This window comes from Rhincodon typus, chromosome 6 (genome assembly GCF_021869965.1).
Source record: "Rhincodon typus isolate 14 chromosome 6, sRhiTyp1.1, whole genome shotgun sequence".
NCBI classification, from domain to species: Eukaryota; Metazoa; Chordata; class Chondrichthyes; order Orectolobiformes; family Rhincodontidae; genus Rhincodon; species Rhincodon typus.
In genome coordinates, this window is record NC_063337.1 from 107,479,707 (window position 1) to 107,505,250 (window position 25,544).

General features: G+C 41.3%; 1 protein-coding gene across 2 annotated transcripts in view; it reads left to right on the plus strand.

Annotated features, from left to right (window-relative positions):
- Nucleotides 1–25,544, plus strand: part of LOC109928370 (short transient receptor potential channel 6-like) — a 93,622-nt gene that overhangs the window by 3,460 nt on the left and 64,618 nt on the right. The window contains exons 1-2 of one of the 2 annotated variants that reach the window (XM_048598494.1): nt 1,098–1,198; nt 18,371–19,136. In XM_048598494.1, coding sequence (XP_048454451.1) covers nt 18,450–19,136 — 687 coding nt within the window. In that variant the 5' untranslated portion in view covers nt 1,098–1,198; nt 18,371–18,449. Of the gene's footprint in view, nt 1–1,097; nt 1,199–18,370; nt 19,137–25,544 lie in introns of those variants that run through there. The other variant, XM_048598493.1, reaches the window with a different exon arrangement.

Below are 25,544 nucleotides of genomic sequence, written 5' to 3' on the forward strand. Positions count from 1 at the left end.
GGGGGCTGTCTCCAGGCCTCGCCTGTGCTCTCTGCTCCCATGTCTGGAGGCTGTCTCCAGGCCTTGCCATTGCTCTCTGCTCCCATGTCTGGGGGCTGTCTCCAGGACTTACCACGACCTCCAGTCTCCTCCATTCGTCTCCAGCTAGACATTTGAAAAAAACAGAAGTTTTAAAACAAAGAACAGGCAGACCACGGGATCTCTGACTGGAGCATCTTACTTTGCTGCCATCTTGCCAGATGTAAGATTAATTACTTGCTGCAGCCAAAAGCAACAAATAGTTACTTGGGAAACATCACATCCAACTTTGTACATCTTCTGATAAAACAGATTTTTATCATTCTAGTTTTAGCTGGGATGTTCTGTTTTTGAAAAGGTTGAAACACAAGTAGAGTATCTTGTTACTTGTTCTGTGTCACACTAGGAAAACATATATATTATTTATTGAGTTATTCTATTAAAATTCATCATTTTATAAAGCTGAAGGTCAAAAATAAAGTAATGGTGCCCTCTTTCTGGACAACTTTGAAGTTTGTAAGATGGCAACTTTTGACATACTGTCTTATCTCTTTTAGGCATATCTCAGTTGCATTTACTGGAATTCTTTACCAGATGTACCCTTGGGGTGTCCAACAGTAGGAAATAAACGTTAGTATGAACAGGAACAAATTATTGAAGGAAGAATCATTTCAAGCAAGTTTTTACATAAATACGGTATCAAAATATTAATAATCACAATGCAAATTCTTTAACAATTATACATTTTAAATTATCCTCTGGGGACACCATATTTTTAAGATGCAAATCTACTTTATACAGTTATAGATAGAACACGATCCTTGTCCTGTTGTGGATGTCTGTAAGCGGGTGTGAAGTATACATCATGGAGCCTGATCAAAACGTCAAAAAAAAACTAGCTTGTTTCCAATCCTTCTATTTCCATTGGGAAATGAATTGGTTATAGTAATGTTTCTGAGAATTGAAATAAATAGTGTACAGCAATTGGCACAAAGTTTCAGTAAGAACATGAGTGATGATATCATACTGGGGTTTCAGTTAGCTATGGAAAAGAACATTCTAGAGTGAAAACACTCAAATGGAGAAAAAACAATTTCAGTGGGTTGAGAAGAGATCTGACCCTGGGAAATCAAAATCAAAGATTGGATGCAAGGCTGAACTCTGAATTGCCTTTAAAGAGGTATTGGTTCGAGTACAGATAAGGTACAAATGAACGGGAAAAGAAGGACAAGGAAAGTGAGAGCTCTTTGGCTGATAAGGGAAAGGCAAGTGAGATGAAATGGTGAACAGGCATGTACAATAGGTGTCAGGTTAATCATGTAAGTGATAACCAGACTGAAAAAAAAGATACATTCACAGAGAAAGTGGAAAAGGAAATAAGTGAAGCAGAGAGAGTATGAGAAGAGACTCAAAACTAATAATAAATAGAATCCAAAAGTTTTCAATTGACAAATAATGTAGCAGAAGGGTAATAGGAGGAAGCATGTAGCCAATGAGTGACCATCCGAGGATTTAAACATAATGGAGGGGGCATGACTCAGGTACTGAGTACTTTGAATTTGTCGTTATGAAAAATGCTGCTGCTGAAGTCATAATGAGAGGAAATAGTGAAACATTTGAGTGGTCTCTGTAGCATTTTCATCAATGATCAAACATCACTATGCAAACAGGGTGCAGGGCTGGATGAACACAGCAGGCCAAGCAGCATCATAGGAGCAGAGAGGCTGACGTTTCGGGCCTAGACCCTTCATCAGAAAAGGGGGAGGGGAAGGGGGTTCTGAAATAAATAGGGAGAGAGTGGGAGGCGGATAGAAGAGGGATAGAGGAGAGGATAGGTGGAGAGGAAACAAACAGGTCGAAGAGGCGGGGATGGAGCCAGTAAAGGTGAGTGTAGGTGGGGAGTTAGGGAGGGGATAGGTCAGTCCAGGGAGGACAGACAGGTCAAGGGGGCGGGATGAGGTTGGTCGGTAGGAGATGGAGGTGCGGCTTGAGGTGGGAGGAGGGGATAGGTGGGAGGAAGAACAGGTTAGGGAGGCGGGGACGAGCTGGACTGGTTTTGGGATGCGGTAGGGGGAGGGGAGATTTTGAAGCTTGTGAAGTCCACATTGATACCATTGGGCTGCAGGGTTCCCAAGTGGAATATGCGTTGCTGTTCCTGCAACCTTCGGGTGGCATCGTTGTGGCACTGCAGGAGGCCCAGGATGGACATGTCGTCTGAGGAATGGGAGGGGGAGTTGAAATGGTTTGCGACTGGGAGGTGCAGTTGTTTATTGCGAACCGAGCGTAGGTGTTCCGCAAAGCGGTCCCCAAGCCTCCGCTTGGTTTCCCCAATATAGAGGAAGCCACACCGGGTACAGCGGATGCAGTATACCACATTGGCAGATGTGCAGGTGAACATCTGCTTGATGTGGAAAGTCTTCTTGGGGCCTGGGATGGGGGTGAGGGAGGAGGTATGGGGGCAGGTGTAGCACTTCCTGCGGTTGCAGGGAAAAGTGCCGGGTGTGGTGGAGCTGGAGGGGAGTGTGGAGCGGACAAGGGAGTCACAGAGAGAGTTGTCCCTCCGGAAAGCAGATAAGGGTGGGGAGGGAAAGATGTCTTTGGTGGTGGGGTCAGATTGCAGATGGCGGAAGTGTCGGAGGATGATGTGTTGGATCCGGAGGTTGTTGGGGTGGTACGTGAGGATGAGGGGGATTCTTTTTTGGTTCTTATTGCGTGGACGGGGTGTGAGGGATGAGTTGCGGGAGATGTGGGAGATACGGTTGAGGGCGTTCTCGACCACCGAGGGGGGGAAGTTACGGTCACTATGCAAACACACTGCCTACCAACATATCCTCAGGATTAACGCAGGTTTTGGGAGAACTATAACAATCAGATGCATCAGAAGGAAGAGACAGATGTCAGTCATAGGCAGACCATGATGACTGGGAGAAATTCAAGATGTTCAGGAGTCTGCCTGCCAGACGCAGTTTGCTAGTTTATTATTAATCCTCAATGTCAGGTCAACACTGCTCAAGGAGAATGCCCAAATTCTGGAAGGATGAGAGAGTTTGTAAACCATGTGCTCAAATGGATTTCATCCATCAATGAAGTTATTAGGAATGACAAAAGCAATTAAACTCCTGAAAAGATGAAGGAACTGATGCTATCCCAAATAAGTTTTGTTGGAATTGTCCTTTAAGGCTGTTGTAGATCAATGAGTTAAAGAGACAAATTGGCTTCAGGGAAATAAAATTTGTGAGAGATCTAATGGGACAGTTGACACATTTACATCATCACATAAAAGAACTATCTATTCCTTTGTATGAAGTCAAACTTTCCATTATCAGCCCTAAATGTAAGTTTTACTGATTAGAATTTGTTCTATTCTTGTAATTTACTTTAAATTAATGTTTTGGATTTATTTTTTCTATTGCCTTAAGTATCTCATACCTCTCTAAGGTCACCTTTCTCAGTGGGCTTTGCCCCAGGCTGATTATCAAAAGGTTTTCTTGGTAACTCAGGTATTTGACATTACAAAGTGGCCCCTTGGCTTTTCACTGCATTGTCTCCTGGTGCTGATTTTTACCAGGTCCAAGAGCTTCTCTGCAGCAGTGAAATCCAAAATCACCAAACCTATCCCAAATCTAGTCTCTCTCATTGTACTAGGTGTGGGGAGCAGGTTTGGAGGTACACGTTTCCTGGGGGCAGCTGACCATTTGAGCAGCCTCCTCCATTGAAATGAGATTTATTGATGTCCCTGAAGCATTGAGATTAAACCAGATCACAGCAAGTCCGTACAGGACATTCCTTTTAGATCGCCAGGGTACGCTGAGAGCTGAGGTAACCCTGGGGATGTGGTTCCCAGGCACCTTGGGATTGAGAGGGTGAGGGGGAGGGGGCTGGAGAGTGCCTTTGGGACAGTTAATTGTGGAGAAGATTTTGCATTAATGGCACACAATTCCTGGGAGCCATTCAGCTTGTTGAGGTTTGTCAACAGTTGTTAACAAGTGCTAATGTGGCTAATTACAGCTAACATTGATCTCATCTAGTACATACGCTGTGCAATGTAATCCATATGTCTCTGTCTAAGTCTTTTTGATCTGTAAATCTTTACTTACTAAGATCTGCCTGTACTGCTTGTAAACAAAGCTTTTCTCTGTAGTTCGGTACATGTGATAATCAATCAATCAATCAATCAAGTGTCTAGAAATCTCAATGTGTGGCTTACTATTGACCAGAAATTGATCTGAATGAACCATATAAGAGCTGTAGCTACAAGAGTGGTCAGAGGCTAGGCAATCTGCAGTGAGTGAGTCACCTCTTGATTCCCCAAAGCCTGTCCAATGTCCACAAAGCCCAAACCAGCAGTGGGCTGGAATGTTCTAACCTCATCTAGAATTCCCTCCATATCAACAGAACTGTGGGTGTAGGGATAGGGAATGACAGTGATGCCAATATCCCAAGAGTGAAATAAAAAAAAAGAACTCAACTCATGAAAGAAAAAATTACATACATGCAGAAAAATCTAACAGGTCAGTTTTATAAATTTCTATTGCATACTGAACTCAAGTAAAAAAAAACACTCATTTATCATTGAGACAACAAGGCATAGAGCTGGATGAACACAGCAGGCCAAGCAGCATCATAGGAGCAGGAAGGCTGATGTTTCGGGTCTGGATCCTTCTTCAGAAAATATTCTGAATTAGTTGCATGTGTTGTCATGGGTGAGGCATTGAGAGTGTGTGTGAGTGAGCGAGACTGAAGGGGTTATGTTGGCAAAGCTGGAGGAATTTCTTTTTATTTCTCCACTTACTTTTGGGAGAGGTAAGGCATCTTTTGGAATTGTAACAAAGTCAGGATCAGTGAGCTGGATTTTTTTCCCAACTCAGTATTGCTGATCTAGGAAAGGGATTTGGGGGCTTCCAATTTGCCTCCCTCACAAAGACCTGTATTCAGTACTCACGGTGTGGAACGAGCGAAGCCTCTTGTAGCTAACTCACAACTACCTCCAATTTTGATTCTAGTCAGAATTCACGGTATGATTACAAATCTAATTAATTGGTGGCTGATGTTCACCAGTTAGAGATTTTGATCATTAAGTTTGGGAGTAATCTTGGATCTCTTCCAGTTTCATTTGTGCTGCTTAAGTGCATTCTGAACTGAGTTCAATACTGAAAATTAAAGTTCAAGAGAGAATGAGGAATTTCAGGGAGGCTATTAAATATTAGCACTTGGTTTGTAAAGTGCAAAATACTTGCTGACCTTCATTGACTGAAACTTGTGTGAACTGCAGTTTGGTCAATAAAATGTTGCCATTGAAGCCAGATAAATGCTGGCCATGGTAATATTACCTTTTATAGTAGGTTCCTTCTTATGGGAAGGTTCCCTGTCATTCCCATTTTCAAATTCATGTTGGATGAAAATGTTTGAAGTAAAATCATCGATACCATGATGTTCATTCGCCTGCATGACTGTGCAACCAAGGAATAAGGTAAGTGTGCTTTTGAACAAAGGAGGAAAATATACTCACGTCTGTCTAAAGCTTGGGAGTAGAAACACTTGGAACTTGAAATTTAACATAATTTATGAGGAAAGTCAGGAAAATTGCAAGTCACAAGATGAAGAATCAATAAAGACTCATCCCTCTGAAAGTTATATTGTGCAGAGAGAAAAAATGAGGACAAATTACATGAACATCTATGTTTATATTATCGTGGCTGTCTATAAATGTTCAGAATGATTTCCTACGTCAAAAATCACATGACGCCAGATTATAGTCCAACAGGTTTATTTGAAAGCACCAGCTTTCGGCATTCTGCTCCTTCCTTAGGTATATTGTAGAAGAGGAGGTATACTGACACAGAATTTATAAGCAGAAAGATAACAACTCTAAAAATAGCTCATTGACCACCTCCTATTGAATCTTTGATCGGTTAGAAAGGAAACACAGGTTTCTATTGATTAAAATGCAAATCCCAGAATTTCTTTCAAGTCATTGCCCCGAGATAATTAAAAGTTTCATCAGTGTATACAAGAGGTCACATCTCAGGTAAAACAATGCATTTTTGGTGTGAGGCCTTGTTTAGAATCTGTCTGTGCTTTAACCTGGAATCAGGCTCATTTTTTTTAACAAAATAGAATGTATCTTTAAATACACAAACATCTCGGATGAAATACTTCACCCCAAAGATTTGTGTGTGAGTATGTGTATGTGTGCGTGAGTGTGAGTGTGAGGGAGTGTGTATGAGAGAGGGAATGTGTGAGTGTGAGGGTGTGTGACAGAGATAAAGGGAGAAAGTGTGTGTGTGAGAGAGAGACTGTGTGTGTAAGGCAGTGTATGTGCGTGTGTGTGAGAAAGAGAGAGTGTGTGAGAGAAGGTCTGTGTGTGATGTGTGTGTGTGATGCGTGTGAGAATGTATAGTGCGGTGGGGTCACCTGTAGTGTGACATGAACCCAAGATCCCGGTTGAGGCCATCCTCATGGGGACTGAACTTAGCTATCAGCCTGTGCTCGGCGACTCTGTTGTTGTATATCCCGCAGTCAACCTTGGAGGATGTTTACCTAAAGATCCGAGGCTGAGTGTCCTTGACCGCTGAAGTGTTCCCCAACTGGGAGGGAACATCCCTGTTTTGGCGATTGTCACGTGGTGCCCGTTCATCTGTTGCCATAGCGTCTGCATGGCCTCACCAATATACCATGCCTTGGGGTATCCTGGCCTGCGGCATATGAGGTGGACAACGTTGACCGAGTCACATGAGTATCTGCTCTGTACGTGGTGGGTAGTGTTCCCACGTGTGATGGTAGTGTCCATGTCGAGGATCTGACATATCTTGCAGAGGTTGCCATTGACAGAATTGTGTGGTGTTGTGGTCGATGTTGTCCTGAAGACTGGATAGTTTGCTGTGAACAATGGTCTGTTGAAGGTTTGGCGGTTATTTGAAGGCAAGAAGTGGAGGCATAGGAAAGATCTTGGCGAGGTGCTCATCGACATCGATAATGTGTTGAAGGCTGTGAAGAACATGGTGTAGTTTCTCTGCTCCCGGGAAGTACTGGATGACGAAGGGTACCCTGTCGGTCATGTTCTGTGTCTGTCTTCTGAGGAGGTCATTACAGTTTTTCGCTGTGGCACATTGGAACCACTGATCGATGAGTTGAGCATCATATCCCGTTCTTATGAGGGCGTCCTTCAACACCCTCAGGTGTCTGTCGTGTTCCCCCTCATTTGAGTAGATCCTGTGTATGCGTAGGGCTTGCCTGTACGGGATGGCTTTTTCAGTATGTTTAAGGTGGAAGCTGGAGAACTGCAGCATTGCGATGTTATCTGTCGGCTTGTGGTAGAGTGAGGTGTTGAGGTGTCTGTCCTTGATGGAGATGCGTCTAAGAATGAGACTGAGTCTGATGAGAAGTCCATGGTAAGTCTGATGGTGGGGTGAAACTCACTGTTATCACTATGTAATTGTTTCAGTGATTCCTTGCTGTGAATCCAAAGAAAGAAAATGTTGTCAGGTCGGAGTACTTTATGAAATAACACTCACAAGTTCAATCCAATCACATGAAAGGCTGTTTCTTTGCTGATTGTAACAGTGATCTGTGAAAGCGTTTAGACATCATACACTCAGTGCTGTAGCACAAAGTGAGACTTAATTTTGCACTAAATTGGCGATGCCATTCTGAGAAACCAGAGGCTGAATGGTGTAGGAAATTGGAAACTGTTTCACTGACTCTCTACTCTGGGATAGGAATGATGGACATTGTAGGAACAGACTAAGGAATTTTGCTTTGAAGCTGTTCATAATGTTTATGATCTGGGCAGATCAATACTGCCTTAAAAGGAAAGCATTTAATTTTCCAGCATTAATATCCTCTATGGTGATTAGCCATGAGACATGCTGAATGAATGTATTGAGAGACTTTGGCTGTTTGCTTGGCAAAAATCAGATGAGTCAGCTTGTTTCAAGCAACAGGTTTTAAATACTGTAGTTATAATGTGGAAATAATTAATTTTCCACACAGACTGCAGAATTGTTTCATCATTATGAAGGTGTCAATGAAAACCTTAGTTCAGTGCCAAAAACTAATTTCTTTCAGCATTCAGAGCGCTTTTCTCTCTTCACTCATGGGATGTGGTGGTCACTGTTTGGCCAGCATTTATTACCTGACCCTAGCTGCACCTGAACTGAATGGTTTGCTTGGCCATTTCAGAAGGCAAATGAGAATCAACCGCATTGCTCCGGGTCTGGGTTCAAATTTGAACCAAGATTGCATTGAGATCAGGAGCTGAGTGGCTCTGGCAGAACCCAAACTGAGTGTCACTGAGCAGGTTATTTCTGAGCAGGTGCTGTTTGATAACACTGTTGATGACACCTTCCATCACTTTACTGATGATCAAGACTAGACTGATGGGGCGGTAATTAGCTGAGTTGGATTTGTCCTGCTTTTTGTGTACAGCACATTCTGACAATTTTCCAAATTGTTGGGTAGATGTCAGTGTGGTAGCTGTAACGGAAAAGCTTGGCTGGGGGAAAAGCAGGTTCTGGGGCATGTAGTTTCAGTCCTGTTTGTGGAACGCTGTCAGGGCCCATAGCCTTTGCAGTATCCAGTGTCTGTGGTTGTTTTGTGATTTTAGAAATGTGGAATGAATTGAAACCTGGCGTCTGATACTGGGGGTGTATAAAGAGACTGAGACCTCTGCCATTGGTTACATAGTCATCATTATACTTTTTAATTTGAGATTTTCTTGAATTCAAATTCGACTATCTACCATGGTGGGGCTCAAACTCAGGTCATTAGGCCTTTATCTGGCTCCCAGAATTACTAGTCTAGTGACAAGATCACTGCATCATTGCCTCCCCCTAAGCCTGACAGATCCCTAGGACCTGATGGTCTGCATCCCATGGTTTTAAAAGAAGGGACTGATGAAATACTGGATGCATCGGTTATAATTTTCTAAAACTGAAAACATCCCAGAGGATTTGGAAAACTGCAATTGTAACAACAGCATATAAGAAAATGGTGGTGGTCCTGAGGAGGTGGAGGAGAGGGGGAAGTGAATCAGGTCACTTGACCTAACACCAAACATTGAGGAAATGCTTGAATCTATTCCAGGCAAATGCGAGGTGATGCATTTTGGAAGATCCAATTCAAGAGCGAACTATACAGTAATTGGAAAAGCCCTGGGGAAAATTGATGCACAGAGAGATCTGGGTGTTCAGGTCCATTGTACCCTGAAAGTGGCAACGCAGGTCGATAGAGTGGTCAAGAAGGCATACGGCATGCTTTCATTCATCGGACGGGGTATTGAGTACAAGAGTTGGCAGGTCATGTTACATTTGTATAGGACTTTGGTTCGACCTCATTTGGAATACTGCGTACAGTTCTGGTCGCCATATTACCGAAAGGATGTGAATGCTTTGGAGACGGTGCAGAGGAGGTTCACCAGGATGTTATCTGGTATGGAGGGCGCTAGCTATGAAGAGAGGTTGAGTAGATTAGGATTATTTACATTAGAAAGATGGAGGTTGAGGGGGGCCCTGATTGAGGTCTACAAAATCATGAGAGGTATGGACAGGGTGGATAGCAAGAAGCTTTTTCCCAAAGTGGGGGACTCGATTACTGGAGGTCACGATTTCAAGGTGAGAGGGGAAAAGTTTAAGGGAGATATCCGTGGCAAGTTCTTTACGTGGAGGGTGTTGGGTGCCTGGAACTCGTTGCCAGCGGAGGTGGTAGAGACGGGCACGATAGCATCATTTAAGATGTATCTAGACAGATACATGAATGGGCAGGGAGCAGAGGGATACAGATCCTTGGAAAATAGGCGACAGGTTTAGATAGAGGATCTGGATCGGCGCAGGCTTGGAGGACCGAAGGGCCTGTTCCTGTGCTGTAATTTTCTTTGTTCTTCTGTTCTTTGTTCTATTCTTAAAAAGAAAGATAGTAGCAAGACATTTAAAAAGATCTTGACAGTCATGCAAAATCGATGTGGTTTAGTGTGAAGAAAATCTTGTTTGACAACTCTATTAGAGTTCTTTCAGGATGGAACAAATAGGATGGATAAAAAGGAATCAATCATTTGTGTTTTTGGATTTCTGCTGACAAACCTTTCATCTCTCAATGTGTGAACTGATCGTGCAAGTGTGATTTCAAAAAGAGATTCAAATTTTTCTGCCAATTTAATTTTCCCAATTTATGTAAGATTAAAGTTGTCCCCGATTAATGTACGGACTTTTTTTACATGTCCTCATGATGTCGTAATTAATTCTGTCTTACTGTAAAGTTATAGTAAGCAGCCTATAGACTACTCCCATCAATGTTCTCTTCCATTTGTTATTTCTTAAATCTACCTTGCGATTCTACATCTCCCAATTCAATATCATTTCTTGTTATTGTACTTATTCCATCTCATTCTAACAGTGTTTTCCTTCCCAAAAGGTCCCAGCTTTGACCTCCTTGTTACCACATCATGAAGAGTTATAGGATCATACTCACTAACCTCTGCTTATGCCATTAATCCACTTATTTTTGTTCCGAATACAACTTAGATTTAACAGACATTAAGTTTTCCCTTTATCCATTTTCTCCCCTTTTTTTATTGATGTTGTGTTTTTTATGTTTGTACACTGTCCTTCCCTGCCCCACTCTGGGCAATATTGTAATGCTGACAAATCCTTTTACTGAAGAAGCTGGCATTTCCCTGCTCCCAAACTCTATCCCCAACCTTCCATTAGTTTAAAGCACTCTCTAGTTATTCTGTTCAACAGGCCATGGTTCACATGAAGCCCCCCACCTCACACTGGAACAGCTCGCTTGCATCAGAGGAGCTGGCAGTATCCCATGAGCTGAAACCCAGTCATTCCATCAATCTGACTCACACGATTAGCACATTGACCTTATTGATGCTCTGCCAGTTTGCCTGTGGGTTGGATGGTAATCCTGAGGTTGCAGTTTGATTTTCTAGTTTAGCTCCAAATGGTTCACAATATTTTCAGTGCACCCTCCTTTCCGGACCTGCCATTGGTTCTAAGGTGGATGATACTGCGATTGGATCGATTTTGTTTTTTTTTCCCAGCCTCACTACCACTGCTCTACTCCAGCTGCTTCTCAACAGGCAGCACAACCTTCTGGACTCATACTCACAGCTGCAGAAAACTCAATCTATTCCCCTGATTTGTACAGTTCTCTACCACTGCTGCATTTTATTTCCTCCCCCCCAATTGAGTGGCTTTCTGTGCCATGGTTCTGTGGTCAGTTTGCTCAGTCCCCACCTCTTGCCCACACAGCTTGCAAGAACCTTTGTAACTGCTGGACAATGGCAGGGACTAAGGGTCCTGAGATGCCTTGGCTGTCCATACTTACATGTATATCCTAACATTAATCACAAAACAAATTTTCATGACCTAATCCGAGGGGTGAGACTTGCTCCTGGAACAAACTATCCAGTTAGCATTCTCGTCCTGAAGTGCCACAATGTCTGAACTCAGATTCCAGTTTCTCAAACTGCAAACACTTTTTCTCCAGTGTTAACCCTGAATGACCTTTGCTATCCAGCAACTACCACATGCTGTAGCAGTAACACATCACCTGTTCTACCATTACCATATAGCTTATTAATAACTCTAGTATCTATTTTTCTAGCAGTATCAATCTTTTAATGAACAAGCCATTTTTGAGAGAAAAGATTTGAGATCTAAATAAACCAGAAGCCCTTTTACTTTAAAGACTCAGTTCAGCTCACCAAGAATAAAGTTTAATTGCTTACCAGAGCCAACGAGCTGCCTCTCCATTAACAGAGCAAGAAACAGTTTCTAATGGCTGAGAACAGTTACACAAAAGCAACCAAACACCTCTTTCCACTCCTCCCCAACTTCCGGAAGTGCTCTGCTGTGGTACTTTATAAATCTCACTCAAGCGCTAAGGTGCATTAAATTGACTACTTATGCATACTCCTAATACAAAAGGCCTAGCTAAATCACTAAATGAGCATCCAGTTTCAGTTAATTCTTGATTAAATTAATCATTCACTGGAACACTTCAAAAATCCTCCTAAGGCTGACAACAGCTGAATTTAAACTGTAGTTTTCAGTTTAATGCCAGCTGCAAACTGAATTAGGTCTGTACAAAATAAAATAAAAATATTTTCTGATCAACCATTATGTACACTCAGTTTTCAGTTAAACTGAATTTTCTAGCTGAATTTATCAGCTCCTACCACAAAAAGCTTAACCCAAATCACTATATTGAGGATCTGGTTACTGTTTCATCATAATGCACCACACTGTCCATAGAATGTCCTCATTGACAGAGCAGTATTGCTCCCAGGTTCCAGTGGTAAGTTGCCCATTTTTCCAGGAAAGCTCCACTGCTCTAATAATTCTTCTTCACCCCTTAGCCATACCAGCACGAATCTCTCGGATTTCATAGATGGTTGTGGGATTATCTCTAGTCAAGCAGAACATCTCACTCATTGGTGCATACTGATCTGACCTGTCTTGTATACCTCAACATGGCACTCTAGTGTGACTAATAAATTATTTCCAAAATACTTTTTCTCTCTGATCACATTAATAACCATCAAAGTGATTGTAATAAGGTCAGCCAGCTGGACATCATAGAATATGAGTTCCCTGAATGGGTCAGATTAGCAGCCCCAATCAGGGAGCCCCAGCTGACAGGTAAAAAGGGGAGCGTTGTTTTTTCTTGGTGGTGGAAATATCGAATAAAATTATTTTTTGTCTTTTTACCGACTCCTGCACTTACACACACACACACACAACATGGGTGCTGTGGGAAAAATAAAGGCTACTGCTGTAAGGCAGTTGTGTAGGGGTATTTAAAAAAAAAATATAACCAGGAGATTAGAATCTGCTTGGAAAAAAAAGGAAAAAAAATTAAAAAAGCAGCGTTAGGGACACTGACACTGAGAGGGGACTCTGAATGGACTGTACTAAAGTCAAGGACTGTTTATGTATAAACAAAGGGAGACACGGTGATGGGATACCAGCTTCTGTGGAATTATTTCAGTGGCAACGTGAGTAAGGCATGACCCTGAAGAAACTCGCACATAACAGTCATCTTTTGAGTTGGTGTAAGCATTTCTTACATCATGCCTTTGTTTGGGAAGCTTGGCTTGTTTGACCCTTCTGACGAGGACTGGGCCCAGGATGTGGAAAGACTGTGTTATTTTTACCAGGCAAGCAACATTGTGGCAGATGAGAAGCAGCAAATAATTCTCCTGATTGCCTGTGGAGCCACTGCTTTCTCTGTCATTAACAGCCTAACATTTCCTGAGGCACCGGATACTAAAACCTTTCAAGAATTGACTGACATTGTTAAGGATAGGAGCTATGGTTAGTAAGTTTGCAGACAACACCGAAATTGGAGGTGTAGTGGACAGTGAAGAAGGTTACCTCAGAGTACAATGGGACTTTGATCAGCTGGGCCAATGGACCGAGGAGTGGCACATGGATTTTAATTTAGTTAAATGTGAGGTGCTGCATTCTGGAAAGGCAAAACAATGCAGAACTTATACACTTAATAGTAAGGTCCTGGAGAGTGTTACTGAACAAAGAGACCTTGGAGTGCAGGTCCATAATTCCTTGAAAGTGAATTTCCAGGTAGGCAGGATAGTGAAGGCAGCGTTTGGTATGCTTGCCTTTATTGATCAGTGCATTGAGTGTCGGAGTTGGGAGGACATATTGTAGCTGTACAAGACATTTGTTCGGCCACCTTTGGAGGGAGGGATGTAGGGACTATAATGAGGTCAGCCAGCTGAACCTCAGAAAGCATGAGTTCCCTGATTGGGTCTGTTAATTTGGTCCAAACAGGGAGCCCTGGCTGACATAAAAAAGGGGGAGTGTCAGTGATGCTGACACTCTGGTAGCTCACTCTGAATGAGGCAATACTAAAAGTAAGGACTGTTCCTGTGGATAAAAGGTGACTAGGTGATGGAATACTGGCTTTCTGTGGAGTTATTTCAACTATTATTTTTCACTCTTTTCCCTTGCCATTGACAACTTCACACCTTGGTCATAAACTGTGTTGACTTGAACCTGTCCTCTTTATAATAAACATAATTTGATATAAGTCAGAGGGACCTTCTGTATTCTATTTTCCTAAAATTAAACAGACAATTTAAAGCAGAATACTGTTGTAAAATCTGCCATTCATAAAAATTGTAATTTAAAAATGATTAAGGTACTTTCACTTATGAAATGTTGTGCCATGTATTAGGTACCATTGAACAGTCCCTGCATTCACAGATAAAAAGAAGATGGTATTGATTAACACATACATGATTAATGCTCTCATACCTTTGGCTCTGTGTCCTTTGGTATCTCTACTGGAATCCATTACAGAATCATGTAAAATTACACAAATGAATTTGAAAATTATTTATTTTTGCTGCAGAAACTTCATCCTAATTAATTCAATACCACAAATGAAGCATGGTAATACCTTAATCTCTCAGGAGATTGATTGTACATTTTTAAATTTGAGAACCTCATTCAATCATAATTGAATGTGAATATGAAGTGAGGAGAAATTGATAGTAGTTTGATTCAAAGTATGGAATGTCTATATTTTACTTGAAGTGGAAATGTATCACTGAAGGCAGTGTCGGTCGTAGAGCCACACATTTAAACCATGTGTAATTTTTTGAGATCTAGATGCAGAAAATACATTTTTAAACTACTCAGTTATTGATAACTAAGTGCAATAAAAGGAGAATGATAATTTGAAACCGTGACATTGAGAGGTTGTTTTTCAGAATTGTTGCATGGATGGATGGATTTTTACCACTGAGGCAGGTGGCTCATCTCCAAATGTGACCTGGTTATAAAAGTACCCAGAATCCCACCGATCTTTGCTTTCGAAAGTGGTTGTGGGATATTGTTGGACTCAGTGATTGTGAAAGCAGGACAGGACAGGTGTGTCTGCAGTGGGATAGATCAGTGTTGAGGCAGGCTGCTTAGAACACCCACCTTCGAACTTTACAGCTTCATCTCAGTCACTTCAGAAGCTGCTAAGTCCTTTAACCTTCCCCACATTGCACCTGCCACCATAGCTCCTCATGCCAGTCCCAGGACTAGAGTAGACTCTCTGAATCTCCCGTTTATATCTGTCAGCCAGGGCTCCCATGATTGGCCCAAGTTAACAGCCCCAATCAGGGAATGCATAGTCAATAAGATCCACCCAGCCCAGGCACCAGTCACTAAAGACAGTCAAACATTGAGACTATTAATTTTTTAAGAGCTATATGTGTCTAGAGTTAGAGCTGCTCTATAACGATCCCTGTATCACTGCATTCTGGAATGTCGGAAACAAAGGCCAGTTCTCACTTTGAGGGAGTAAGAAATGGAGGAGAGATTTGAGGAATCTCTAAAATAAAGTATTGCTCCTAAACAAAAATGTGGTTTTCTGTTTTGGAGCATAAATATATAAAACATAGTTCTCCAATAAACTTTCATTGGATAGAAATACAGCTTCTAAAATTTAATCATCTTAATCAACTAACATCTCTCAAAAATTGAACACTCTATAGTTTGAGAGATAACAAGGTGTAGAGCTGGATGAACACATCAGGCCAAGCAGCATCAGAGGAGCAGGAAAGTTGATGTTTTGGGTCTGGACCCTTCTTCAGAAAAAAAATCTTTATTCAAAAAAAAAAGAATTTTCAAAAAAAAAAATTTTTCTGATGAAGGGTCTAGGCCCGAAACGTCAGCTTTCCTGCTCCTCTGATGCTGCTTGGCCTGCTGTGTTCATCCAGCTCAACACATTGTTATCTCAGATTCTCCAGCATTGGCAGTTCCCACTATCTCTAAATCAATTTTAACCCCACACTCTATAGTTTAGTGCTGCATTTAACAAAATTACCATATATGGATGATACTAGCGTGGCAGTAAGCCACAAGTAAACTTTTTATTTAAATTATTTGTCCCTCCATGTACACAGTTCTTCATGCAGCTGGTCTGATAACAAGCAGCGACTGAACTATGGCCGTATTTCTGGAAATGTACAAATGTATTGGAGATGAGATTTTATAATGAGCCTATAATAGTTTAAATTAGATTTCAAATGGGACCAGGCTTGTTTGTGGTTAATTTTCACCCATCCTCTTGGGGAAAGTGGGAGGGGTGGGAAACGAAGGTGGGATTTCCAAAAAGTGGGTCAGCAGATATTTTTATCTCAGATCCTGTCCTCCCCTGTCCAGCTCAAGACTGAAAATTTCTGCCCCCTGTGTCTTTTTGACCCCAGGATGAGCAACCAACAATATTTGTATCATAACTGAAACCACCCATTTCCAACTCTGTAACGTTGCCCAAATCTGCTTGATAATATCATGCAATATTCAGTCCAAACACACACGTCTTCATACAGCAGGTTTTTGGTAAAGTTGTATTAATCTGCATTGTTTCTCCTTTAACATTTGGTTTTAAGATGAATATGGGTTTTAAACAAAGAATAAATTGCGCTTAAACCTTCAGACCTGAATAAGGGTCACTTGACTCAAAACGTTAACTGTGTTTCTCTCTCCACAGATGCTGCCAGACCTGCTGAGATTCTCCGGCAATTTGTTTTTGTTTCAGATTTCCAGTGTCTGCAGTTCTTTGTTTAATTGCATTTAAATGGTGCCTTCATGTTCCAAAGTACTTTACAGCCAATGGAGCACTTTGGTTGTATTTTTAAGAATGACAGCCAATGAGAACACTGCAAGTTCCTGAACAGCCAGATGAGAATGACCAGCCTTTCCATTTTTCACTGATGTAGTGTGAGGGGTAGACATGAACTGACACAGCTGGGAGAAACCCTCTGCTCCTCCTGAGAAGCCAGATGCAGCCTTTGTTTAATTTCTCGTTAAACGACCAATCAACCATGATTTCTGGTTGTTATTATCTTTGCCATAAAATCTTTTTGTTTGTTATTGAGCATGAACATTTGATGCATTTACTTTTTAAAAGATGAAAGGCCATCAACCTACAGCTGACTGTCAGGAATCAGTTTGAATCTCTCCTCCCCTTTACGTTGTCACATGCCGTGAGAACAATTGGCCAGATCAGCAAAATAGTGGGATATGCACACTGACAAAATCAAACAGAACTTAGAATGAAAGTTGGCAGCATTTTAATTTATTCATTGCACTGAAATAATAATTAACTGTTGGTGCTAGCTTTTTGTGACAGTGTTTATGCAAAATTAAAAAAAAACTATAATTCAGGGTAGGTTTATACCATATAACAAAGTGATTCCAAAATACTGCTTTTTTTAAAAGGTAATAAATGGTTTGCAAGACATTTTTCTGCCTGGCAAGATAGTTTTAAGGAATGCTGTTGAATATTTTTTATGGGAAGAATTTCCTCTCATGCTTTAGCACGAGTGGACTTTAGGCAGCTGATCAGAATGACCAATCACTCACTAGTCCTAGTAAGACAGGTGCTTGTGGTGCAGTGGTAATGTCCCTATCTTTGAGCCAGGAGGCCCAAGTTCAGGTCCCACCTACTCCAGATGTGCGTATTTGAGTGCAGAGTTTCAGAACAGGTTTTGGGACAAAGAAAACAGGTGGTTTAGAAAATATCCAGTACCCATGGGAGGTCCTGCCTGTTTTATGGGAAAGGACTCAGCAGCATCAGGCTAAATGGATTGCAGATGAAAACAGTTCTTTAGGGAAATTTGCAGCCATTGAAAATCTAATAGTATTGATTAGCTTTTCTGGCCTTTCAAACAGAAAAAAAGTAGCTGATGGTGTTTTCTCCCATCTCACGAGGCAGATGCTGACTTGTGGCACACTCCTGCTTAACCCCTTCCCCAAACAAATAAAGAAAACCCTTTCAGTTAGTGTCTGTGTCCCAACAACCAGCTCAGAAGGGGCAGAATAAGTTCAGTGTGTGCCTGCCCATGTCTCACTGATGTCATACTCGATTTTGATATTTTAAGTCTTGGTCTATGGTGCCCTCTCCAGGCATCTCCTCAGGCTATCCATTCTGCAGGTTCGTTGGTTTCTTTAGTAAATTAATGCAAAACTTTATCCTACATGAATTCAGAACTGGATCGAAATTAGATCATTTGTCATGCCTAATTTTCCACATCTTCTGAAATTGTTCACAAAAATACTTAATAAAAGCACTTTTTAATGTGAAAAACAGACCAAAGAGTCAAGTTTGAATAAAAATAATGCAAAGTATTGTAGTTGTTCATTGATAGTAGTTTTGACAAACTTTGTTAATGAACCAACAATCTGTTTCACCTTGTGTTTTTATTAAATGTTATACAGAAATATGAGCTAATTGTAGAATTTCAATCTTTTTCATGAATTAGAAATGCTGAATGAACATGAAGCTAAATGTATTTCTGCTCTAAAATATCTTCTCTTATATTTAGCAGTCCTTTTGGTGGGGATAGGCCACGAAGGCAAACTGTGCAGAAAGGACGGAGACAGGCATTCCGGGGACCAGCTTACATGTTTAATGACAGATTAACCAACCTAACTCCTGAAGAAGAAAGGTTTTTAGATGCAGCTGAATATGGCAATGTTCCTGTGGTCAGAAAGATGCTGGAGGAATCCGAATCTCTGAATGTGAATTGTGTTGATTACATGGGTCAGAATGCATTGCAGCTGTCTGTTGCTAATGAGCATTTGGAAGTCATAGAGCTTCTGCTAAAGATTGACAATCTGGCTCGTGTTGGAGATGGTTTATTATTGGCCATCAGTAAAGGCTACGTGCGAATAGTGGAAGCCATCTTGAATCACCATCTGTTTGCTACAATGCACCCACTAGCTCTGAGTCCAGAGCAAAAAAACCCAAAATACAATGATTTTTATGCCTATGATGAAGATGGCACAAGGTTTTCCCATGATATTACTCCAATCATCCTGGCAGCTCATTGCCAGGAATATGAAATAGTTCACATCTTACTGAGAAGAGGAGCCCGGATTGACCGACCCCATAACTATTTTTGCAAATGCAAGGTGTGTACAGACAATCAGCTAAATGACTCTTTCAGCCACTCCAGATCTCGAATCAATGCTTACAGAGGCTTGGCAAGTCCTGCTTATTTGTCACTCTCCAGTGAGGACCCAGTACTTACTGCTCTTGAGCTGAGTAATGAGCTTAATGTGCTAGCCAATATTGAGAAGGAATTTAAGGTAAGTTCTAACTCCTGCTGTCTGTGTGGAATCTATAATGGATAGAACCTATAATGTTATCTGAATCAGAATAAGCCAGTAATTCCATAATGTACATCCATGTTTTCTGCATTTCACAAGAGCCTATCCTATACTTCAGTTTAATTCAGTATTTTGGGGAGGTGATGGCCTCGTGGTATTATCGCTGGACTGTTAATCCAGAGACCCAGGTAATGTTCTGGGTTCCTGGGTTTGAATCCCACCATGGCAGATTGTGGAATATGAATTCAATTTAAAAAAAAGTCTCTGGAATTAAGAGTCTAATGATGACCATTTAATCCATTGTCACTCCAGACACCAGTCACTACGGTGTAATGTGGTTGACTCTTAACTGCCGTCTGGGCAATTAGGGATGGGCAGTAAATGTTGGCCATGCTAGTGATGCTCTCATCCTGTGAATGAGTAAAAATAAAATCTAGAAGCTACTTATATATGTCAGCAGTTGAGTTACATACGCTTTATTCTTCTACTTGATAAGTTAAGCTAATACATTTTAAAATAGTTAGGTTAGAATTGCAGTATTACTAAGTTAGACTTAATAACTTTGGCTAGCAGGATACTTTTCCAATGCAATGTACACAATATTGTCATCAGGTACATATGTGACAGAACATAACTTTGTGTCTTATGTAATCTGATAACTTTCTATTTACAGGTTCTGAAACTGTGTATTCAAGTAGACAATTCTCCCACACATACATATCCATTAGGGAAGGATATCTGCTGCTGGTACTCAGTCTGGATATAAACTTTGATGCACAGCAATGTGGATGACTTTTAGGTGACCTAGTACTACCACCTCCAGGTTAAGGGATGTGCTGACTGCATCTCGTCAATGAATAATTTTAAAAAGAGTGATTTCAGTGTTAGGCTTTAGGAGTAACAAACAGAACTCTGCTTGTTCTGCTGGCTAGTAAATATCTGAACTGAATGGGCAAAAGAATTATTAAAGGAGGCAGTTCTCGACAGCTGAAGGCCAATCTTAAACAGATTGTGGTGAAAAGCCTCACAGATTGAGCTGATCCATTTCCAACAGCAGCTATTGGGTCAGTCCTTATTAGATTCATGGAGATGGGGAACTTGTGAGAAAAGTTGGTGCACTAGTCAGTGTTGTGGAGGGTGATGGATCAGGGACTGAAGGCTGTAGTAGTGGAAAGCAGGAAGGATCAAAGTCATGATCTGGAGTTGGAGGTTGCAATCTAAGTTTGTTGTGGTTGTGTGTGTTGAGATTCATGGGCAGGAACTGACAGTGGCTTGCATCGTTTAAATTAGGGTCCGGAGAGACAGACGTGCTCTCCCTGATCCCACTTTCAAGTTAGTTTTATTTTACAAACTTACATTTTTAATACAGACATCATAAATTGCCTATAAGGCCTCTTGAAATCTACTACTCCTCCAGGACCTATAAAAGTAATCCAGGCCTGAAGTATAATGCGGTTCTTTGGTTTCATTGCCTGCAGAATTTACATTGTGCAAACTCTGACTAATTTAATCAAATCACGGCAATCAGAGACCCAAATGCACTCTCAGATTGAGGTCATTTAAGGGGAGTTTAAAATTGAAACAGACACTCTGAAGTAACCAAAGGTGTGCCTGTTTCAAAATGGAGATGCCTTCATTGCCAACAGATGGTAAAACTATCGACCACATTTTAAGACCATTGCAATCTTGGGACCAGCATGGAAAAGGAAAGACAATGAGCCTCAGCATTTTGTTAGAAACTAATCTTCCTAACAAGCTTACTTTTTAGAACCACGTGAGATTAGTTACTATGTGAACTTTGTGAAAATAATGTAATTTTCTGAAGGGAGTGCGTAATGAATTCTAATCGACTTTCATCATTTCTGAGGGAGTTTCTCATGATCCAATGTTATAGACCAGAAGGTAGCTGTTTTAAACACAGCTTTACAAGTTTAAGGAAATTTGGCATGTCCACAGGATTCTTACCAATTTTTATAAATGCATCATAAAAAGCATCCTATCTGGATGCATCACAGCTTCGTTTGGCAACTGCTCTTTCCAAGATTGCAAGAAATTACAGAGAGTTGTGAACATAGCCCAGTCCATCACGAAAACCAGCCTTCCATCCATCGACTCCATCTACACTTCCCACTGCCTCAGGAAAGCAACCAACACAATCAACGACCCCTCCCACCCTGGATATACTCACTTCCACCCTCTTCCGTCTGGCAGAAAGTACACATGTTTGAATACTCGTACCAAAAGATTCAAGAACAGCTTCTTCTCTGCTGTAATCAGATTTTTGAACGGACCTCTCAAATGTTAATGTTGATCTCTCTCTCTGCACCTTCTCTGTGGCTGTAATACTGTCTTCGGCACTCTGTTCTGCTACTCTGATGCACTTTGTATGGTACAATCTGCCTGTGGAACACACAAACAACACTTTTCACTGTTTCTCAGTATATGTGACAAGAATAAATCAAACTCCATTTATTTATTGGACCACACTCCATTAAACTCCAGTTCAACTGATAATTAGCTTCCTATATTTAAACAGCCAATGCACACCCAATTCACTTTTAAATATATCCATCACTTGCTCCTTTGTTCCATTTGATTTCAGGCATTGCTCCAGAACTTTGATGATAAATTCCTTTTGATTTAAACCAAAAATAAAATCAGATTATATACTATACATACAAATATATGCAGAAATAATAAAATAATCAAACTGAACAATCAACAAAATGACATTATTTTCTCTTCTTTTGCACATTAAAGTTCCAGGTATCCTCTGCCAGCTGGTTTTTCCAACTACATCGCTGAAAGCACCTTAGCATCTCCCAGTGATGGAAATTTCAAAACACAATGTTCCATTTTAAATTTTTCAATGTTTTGTTCTCCCCAGCAATACCTTCAGCCTTGGGTTTTTTCCTGGCAGTACTCAAATATAATACTTCGAAACTGCCAAATGGCCTTTTTTGGCTGCCTAGGCAATCTAATGGTGAATTACTCCAGTTAAGTTTTGGAAACTGCTGTATCTTTTTTTGTCAGACCGTGGGACTAACATTTCTGAAAGAAGATTACAGATGTTTGATCCATTCTCTGATTTCTAATCCAATTTTGAATTATATTTTAAGTCCATTTATTTTTCAAATTCTTTGTTGCCGCCTGACAAAAACAGAACTAATCTACATGCATCATAAAGATGCCTGAAAGCTGTCTCATGGTCCCAGTAGGGTTTGTTTTTAATTCAAGACAGCCCAATTTTAATAAGACTGGATTTACTGAGAAGTACCAAACTCTAGAATCAACATTCAGGCTACATACACATTTAGGCCACATAAGACATGCACCCATCTACACCACCGGAGCTGAGGTGGAGAGCACCAAGTTCCTCAGAATGACAATAACCGACGATCTGTCCTGGATTTCCTACGTAGATGCGACAGTCAAGAAGGCACAATAATGCCTCTTCTTCCTCAGGCAGCTCAGGAAATTTGGCATGTCCGAAAGGTCCTTCACCAACCTCTACAGATGCCCCACTGAAAGCATACTGTCCGGGTGCATAATAGCCTGGTATGGCAACTGCTCTGCCCAGGGCCATAAGAAACTACAGAAGGTAGCCCAGACCTTCACAGAAGCCAACCTTCCGTCCGTGGACTCCATTCACACTTCTCATTGCCGTGGAAAGGCTGCCAACATTGTCAAAGACCCCCCCTCTCCCCAGCCCCCAACATACACACACACACCAGTAGTATTCTCCTACATCCTCTTCCATCAGGCAGAAGATATAGAAACTTGAACACACGGTCCTGCAGGTTCAAAAATAGCTTTTTCTCTGTCATTGCTAGACTGTTGAATGACTCTCTAACTTCAAATAATTTTGATCTTGGTAATTTTGATCTTGCTTTGCGCACCTCATGTGCAGTGTGACCTTGTTTGTCTCGCTCTATCTAAGCACTCGATGATCTGTATGACCTCGTTTGCTATGATCTGCCTGCACTACTAGCAAACAAAACCTTTCACTGTACTTAGGTACACATAATGACAATAAATCAAATCAAAAACAGTTTAATTTCCAGCGTGTCCCCACTGCATTTGGTGTCTCTTTTGGAGGATGAAGAAACACTCTATATCCAAGAACCCTGCAAGAGGATAGAGAAGAAATTGCGGGGGTCCTGGCTGATATATTTGCATCATCGTTAGCCACAGGTATGGTCCCGGAAGACTGGAGTGTAGCAAATGTTATGCCCCTATTCAAGAAGGGCTGCAAAGAAAAACCTGGGAATTGTGGACCAGTAAGCCTAATATCTGTGGTACTTGAGAGGTTTCTGAGGATAAGATATACATGCATTTGGAAAGACAGGGTTTGATTAAGAGTAGTCAGTATGACTTTGTGCACGGGAGATCATTCCTCATAAATCTGTTAGAGTTCTTTAATGAAGTGACCAGGAAGGTTGATGAGGGCAGGGCAGTAGACAGTCTATACGGATTTCAGTAAGGCCTTTGATAAGGTTCCACATGGTAGTCTGCTTTGGAAAGTTAGATTGCATGGAATACAGGGAGATCTGGCAAATTGGATACACAATTGGCTTGATGGTAGGCAGCAGAAAGAAACAGTGGAAGGATGCTTGTTGAACTGGAGGCCTGTGACTAGTGGAATGCCTCAGGGGTCAGTGCTGGGCCCATTGCTGTTTCTTATTTATATCAATGATTTGGATGGGAATGCACAAGGCATGAATAGTAAGTTTGCGGATGACACTAAAATAGGCGGTATTGTGGACAGTGAGGAATTGAAGCAGGATCTTGATCAGCTGGGGAAGTGAGTTGAGAAATGGCAAATGGAGTTTAATATAGATAGGTGTGAGGTGTTGCATTTTGAAAAGTCAAATCAAGGTAGGAATTTCATGGTGAATGGTAGGATCTTAAGCAGTGTAATGGAACAGCGGGACCTTGGAGTTCAGGTGCATGGTTCTGTGAAAGGAGAGTCACAGGTAGACAGTGAAGAAGGCTTTTGTGACAGTGACCTTCATCAGTCAGGTCGTTGAGTATAGAAGTTGAGAAATTATGAGGGTCACCAGACCCGAAACGTTAACTCTGTTTTTTTCCTTCACAGATGCTGCCAGACCTGCTGAGCTTTTCCAGCAACTTTGTTTTTGTTGTTGTTGAAAAATTATGATGCAGTTGCACAGGACATTGGCGAGGCTACATTTGGAATATTGTGTTCAGTTTTGGTCATCTTGCTATAGAAAGGATGTTACTAAACTGGAAAAAGTGCAGAAGAAATTTACAAGGATGTTGCCAGTACTCAAGGGACTGAGTTACAGGGTGAGGTTGGACAAGATGGGACTTTGTTCTTTAGAGTGTAGGAGACTGAGGGGGTGATCTTATAGAAGTGTATAAGATCATGAGAGGCATGAATGCACTCAATCCTTTTCCCAGGGTTGGGAAATCAAGGACTAGAGGACATCAGTTTAAGGTAAGAGGGGAAAGAATACATGGGAACCTGAGGGGCAACTTTTTTACACAGAGGGTGGTACACATATGGAATGAGCTGCCAGCGGAAGTAGTTGAGATGGGAGCATTAACAAAATTTAAAATGCATTTGGACAAAAACATGGATAGGAAATGTTTAGAAGGATATGGGCCAAATGGAGAGAAATGGGATTTGCATGGATGGACATTTTGGTCAGTATGGACCAGTTTGGGCCAAAGGGCCTGTCTACGTGCTGTAGGACTCTATGACTCTATTTCCTCTTGAAATAATCTCCTTTCAGAAATGTAGCTTTAACATCAATTGATCTACATTCCTAAGGAGTTGTTGTTAAGAAAGCCAAGGAAATTTTCAAAATTGCTTTTCCTGCCATCAGTGAATTGGCTCATATCTTCACACCCTGTTTGCCTTTTAAACTTCATGCCATTGCTTTTGCTTTAGCTTTCCAAGTCCCATCAGGAGATACCGTTCTGTGCATATACACCCATATGATGGAATTCGGAGGAAAGGTCACTGGACCTGAAACGTTAACTCTGCTTTCTCTCCACAGTTGCTATCAGACCAGCTGAGCTTTTCCCGCAATTTCTGTTTTTATTTCTGATTTCAAGCATCCGCAGTTCTTTTGGTTTTTATCAGCTGTGTGATGGGGCTGGTTGTCTCTTATGTGGCACCTCTACATATACCCCAATTCTCTCCAGCTTTGTAGCTTTTGTTGTTTGACATCTTTGATTTGCTTATCTTCTCGTTTGTTTGTGACCCTCAAGATTTCCTGCTCACATGTCCTTCTGCTTTTGGTGGTATTCCTGTGTGTGTACTACAGTGCTTTTGGTGGTATTCCTGTGTGTGTACTACAGTACCTTTGGTGGTATTCCTGTGTGTGTACTACAGTACCTTTGGTGGTATTCCTGTGT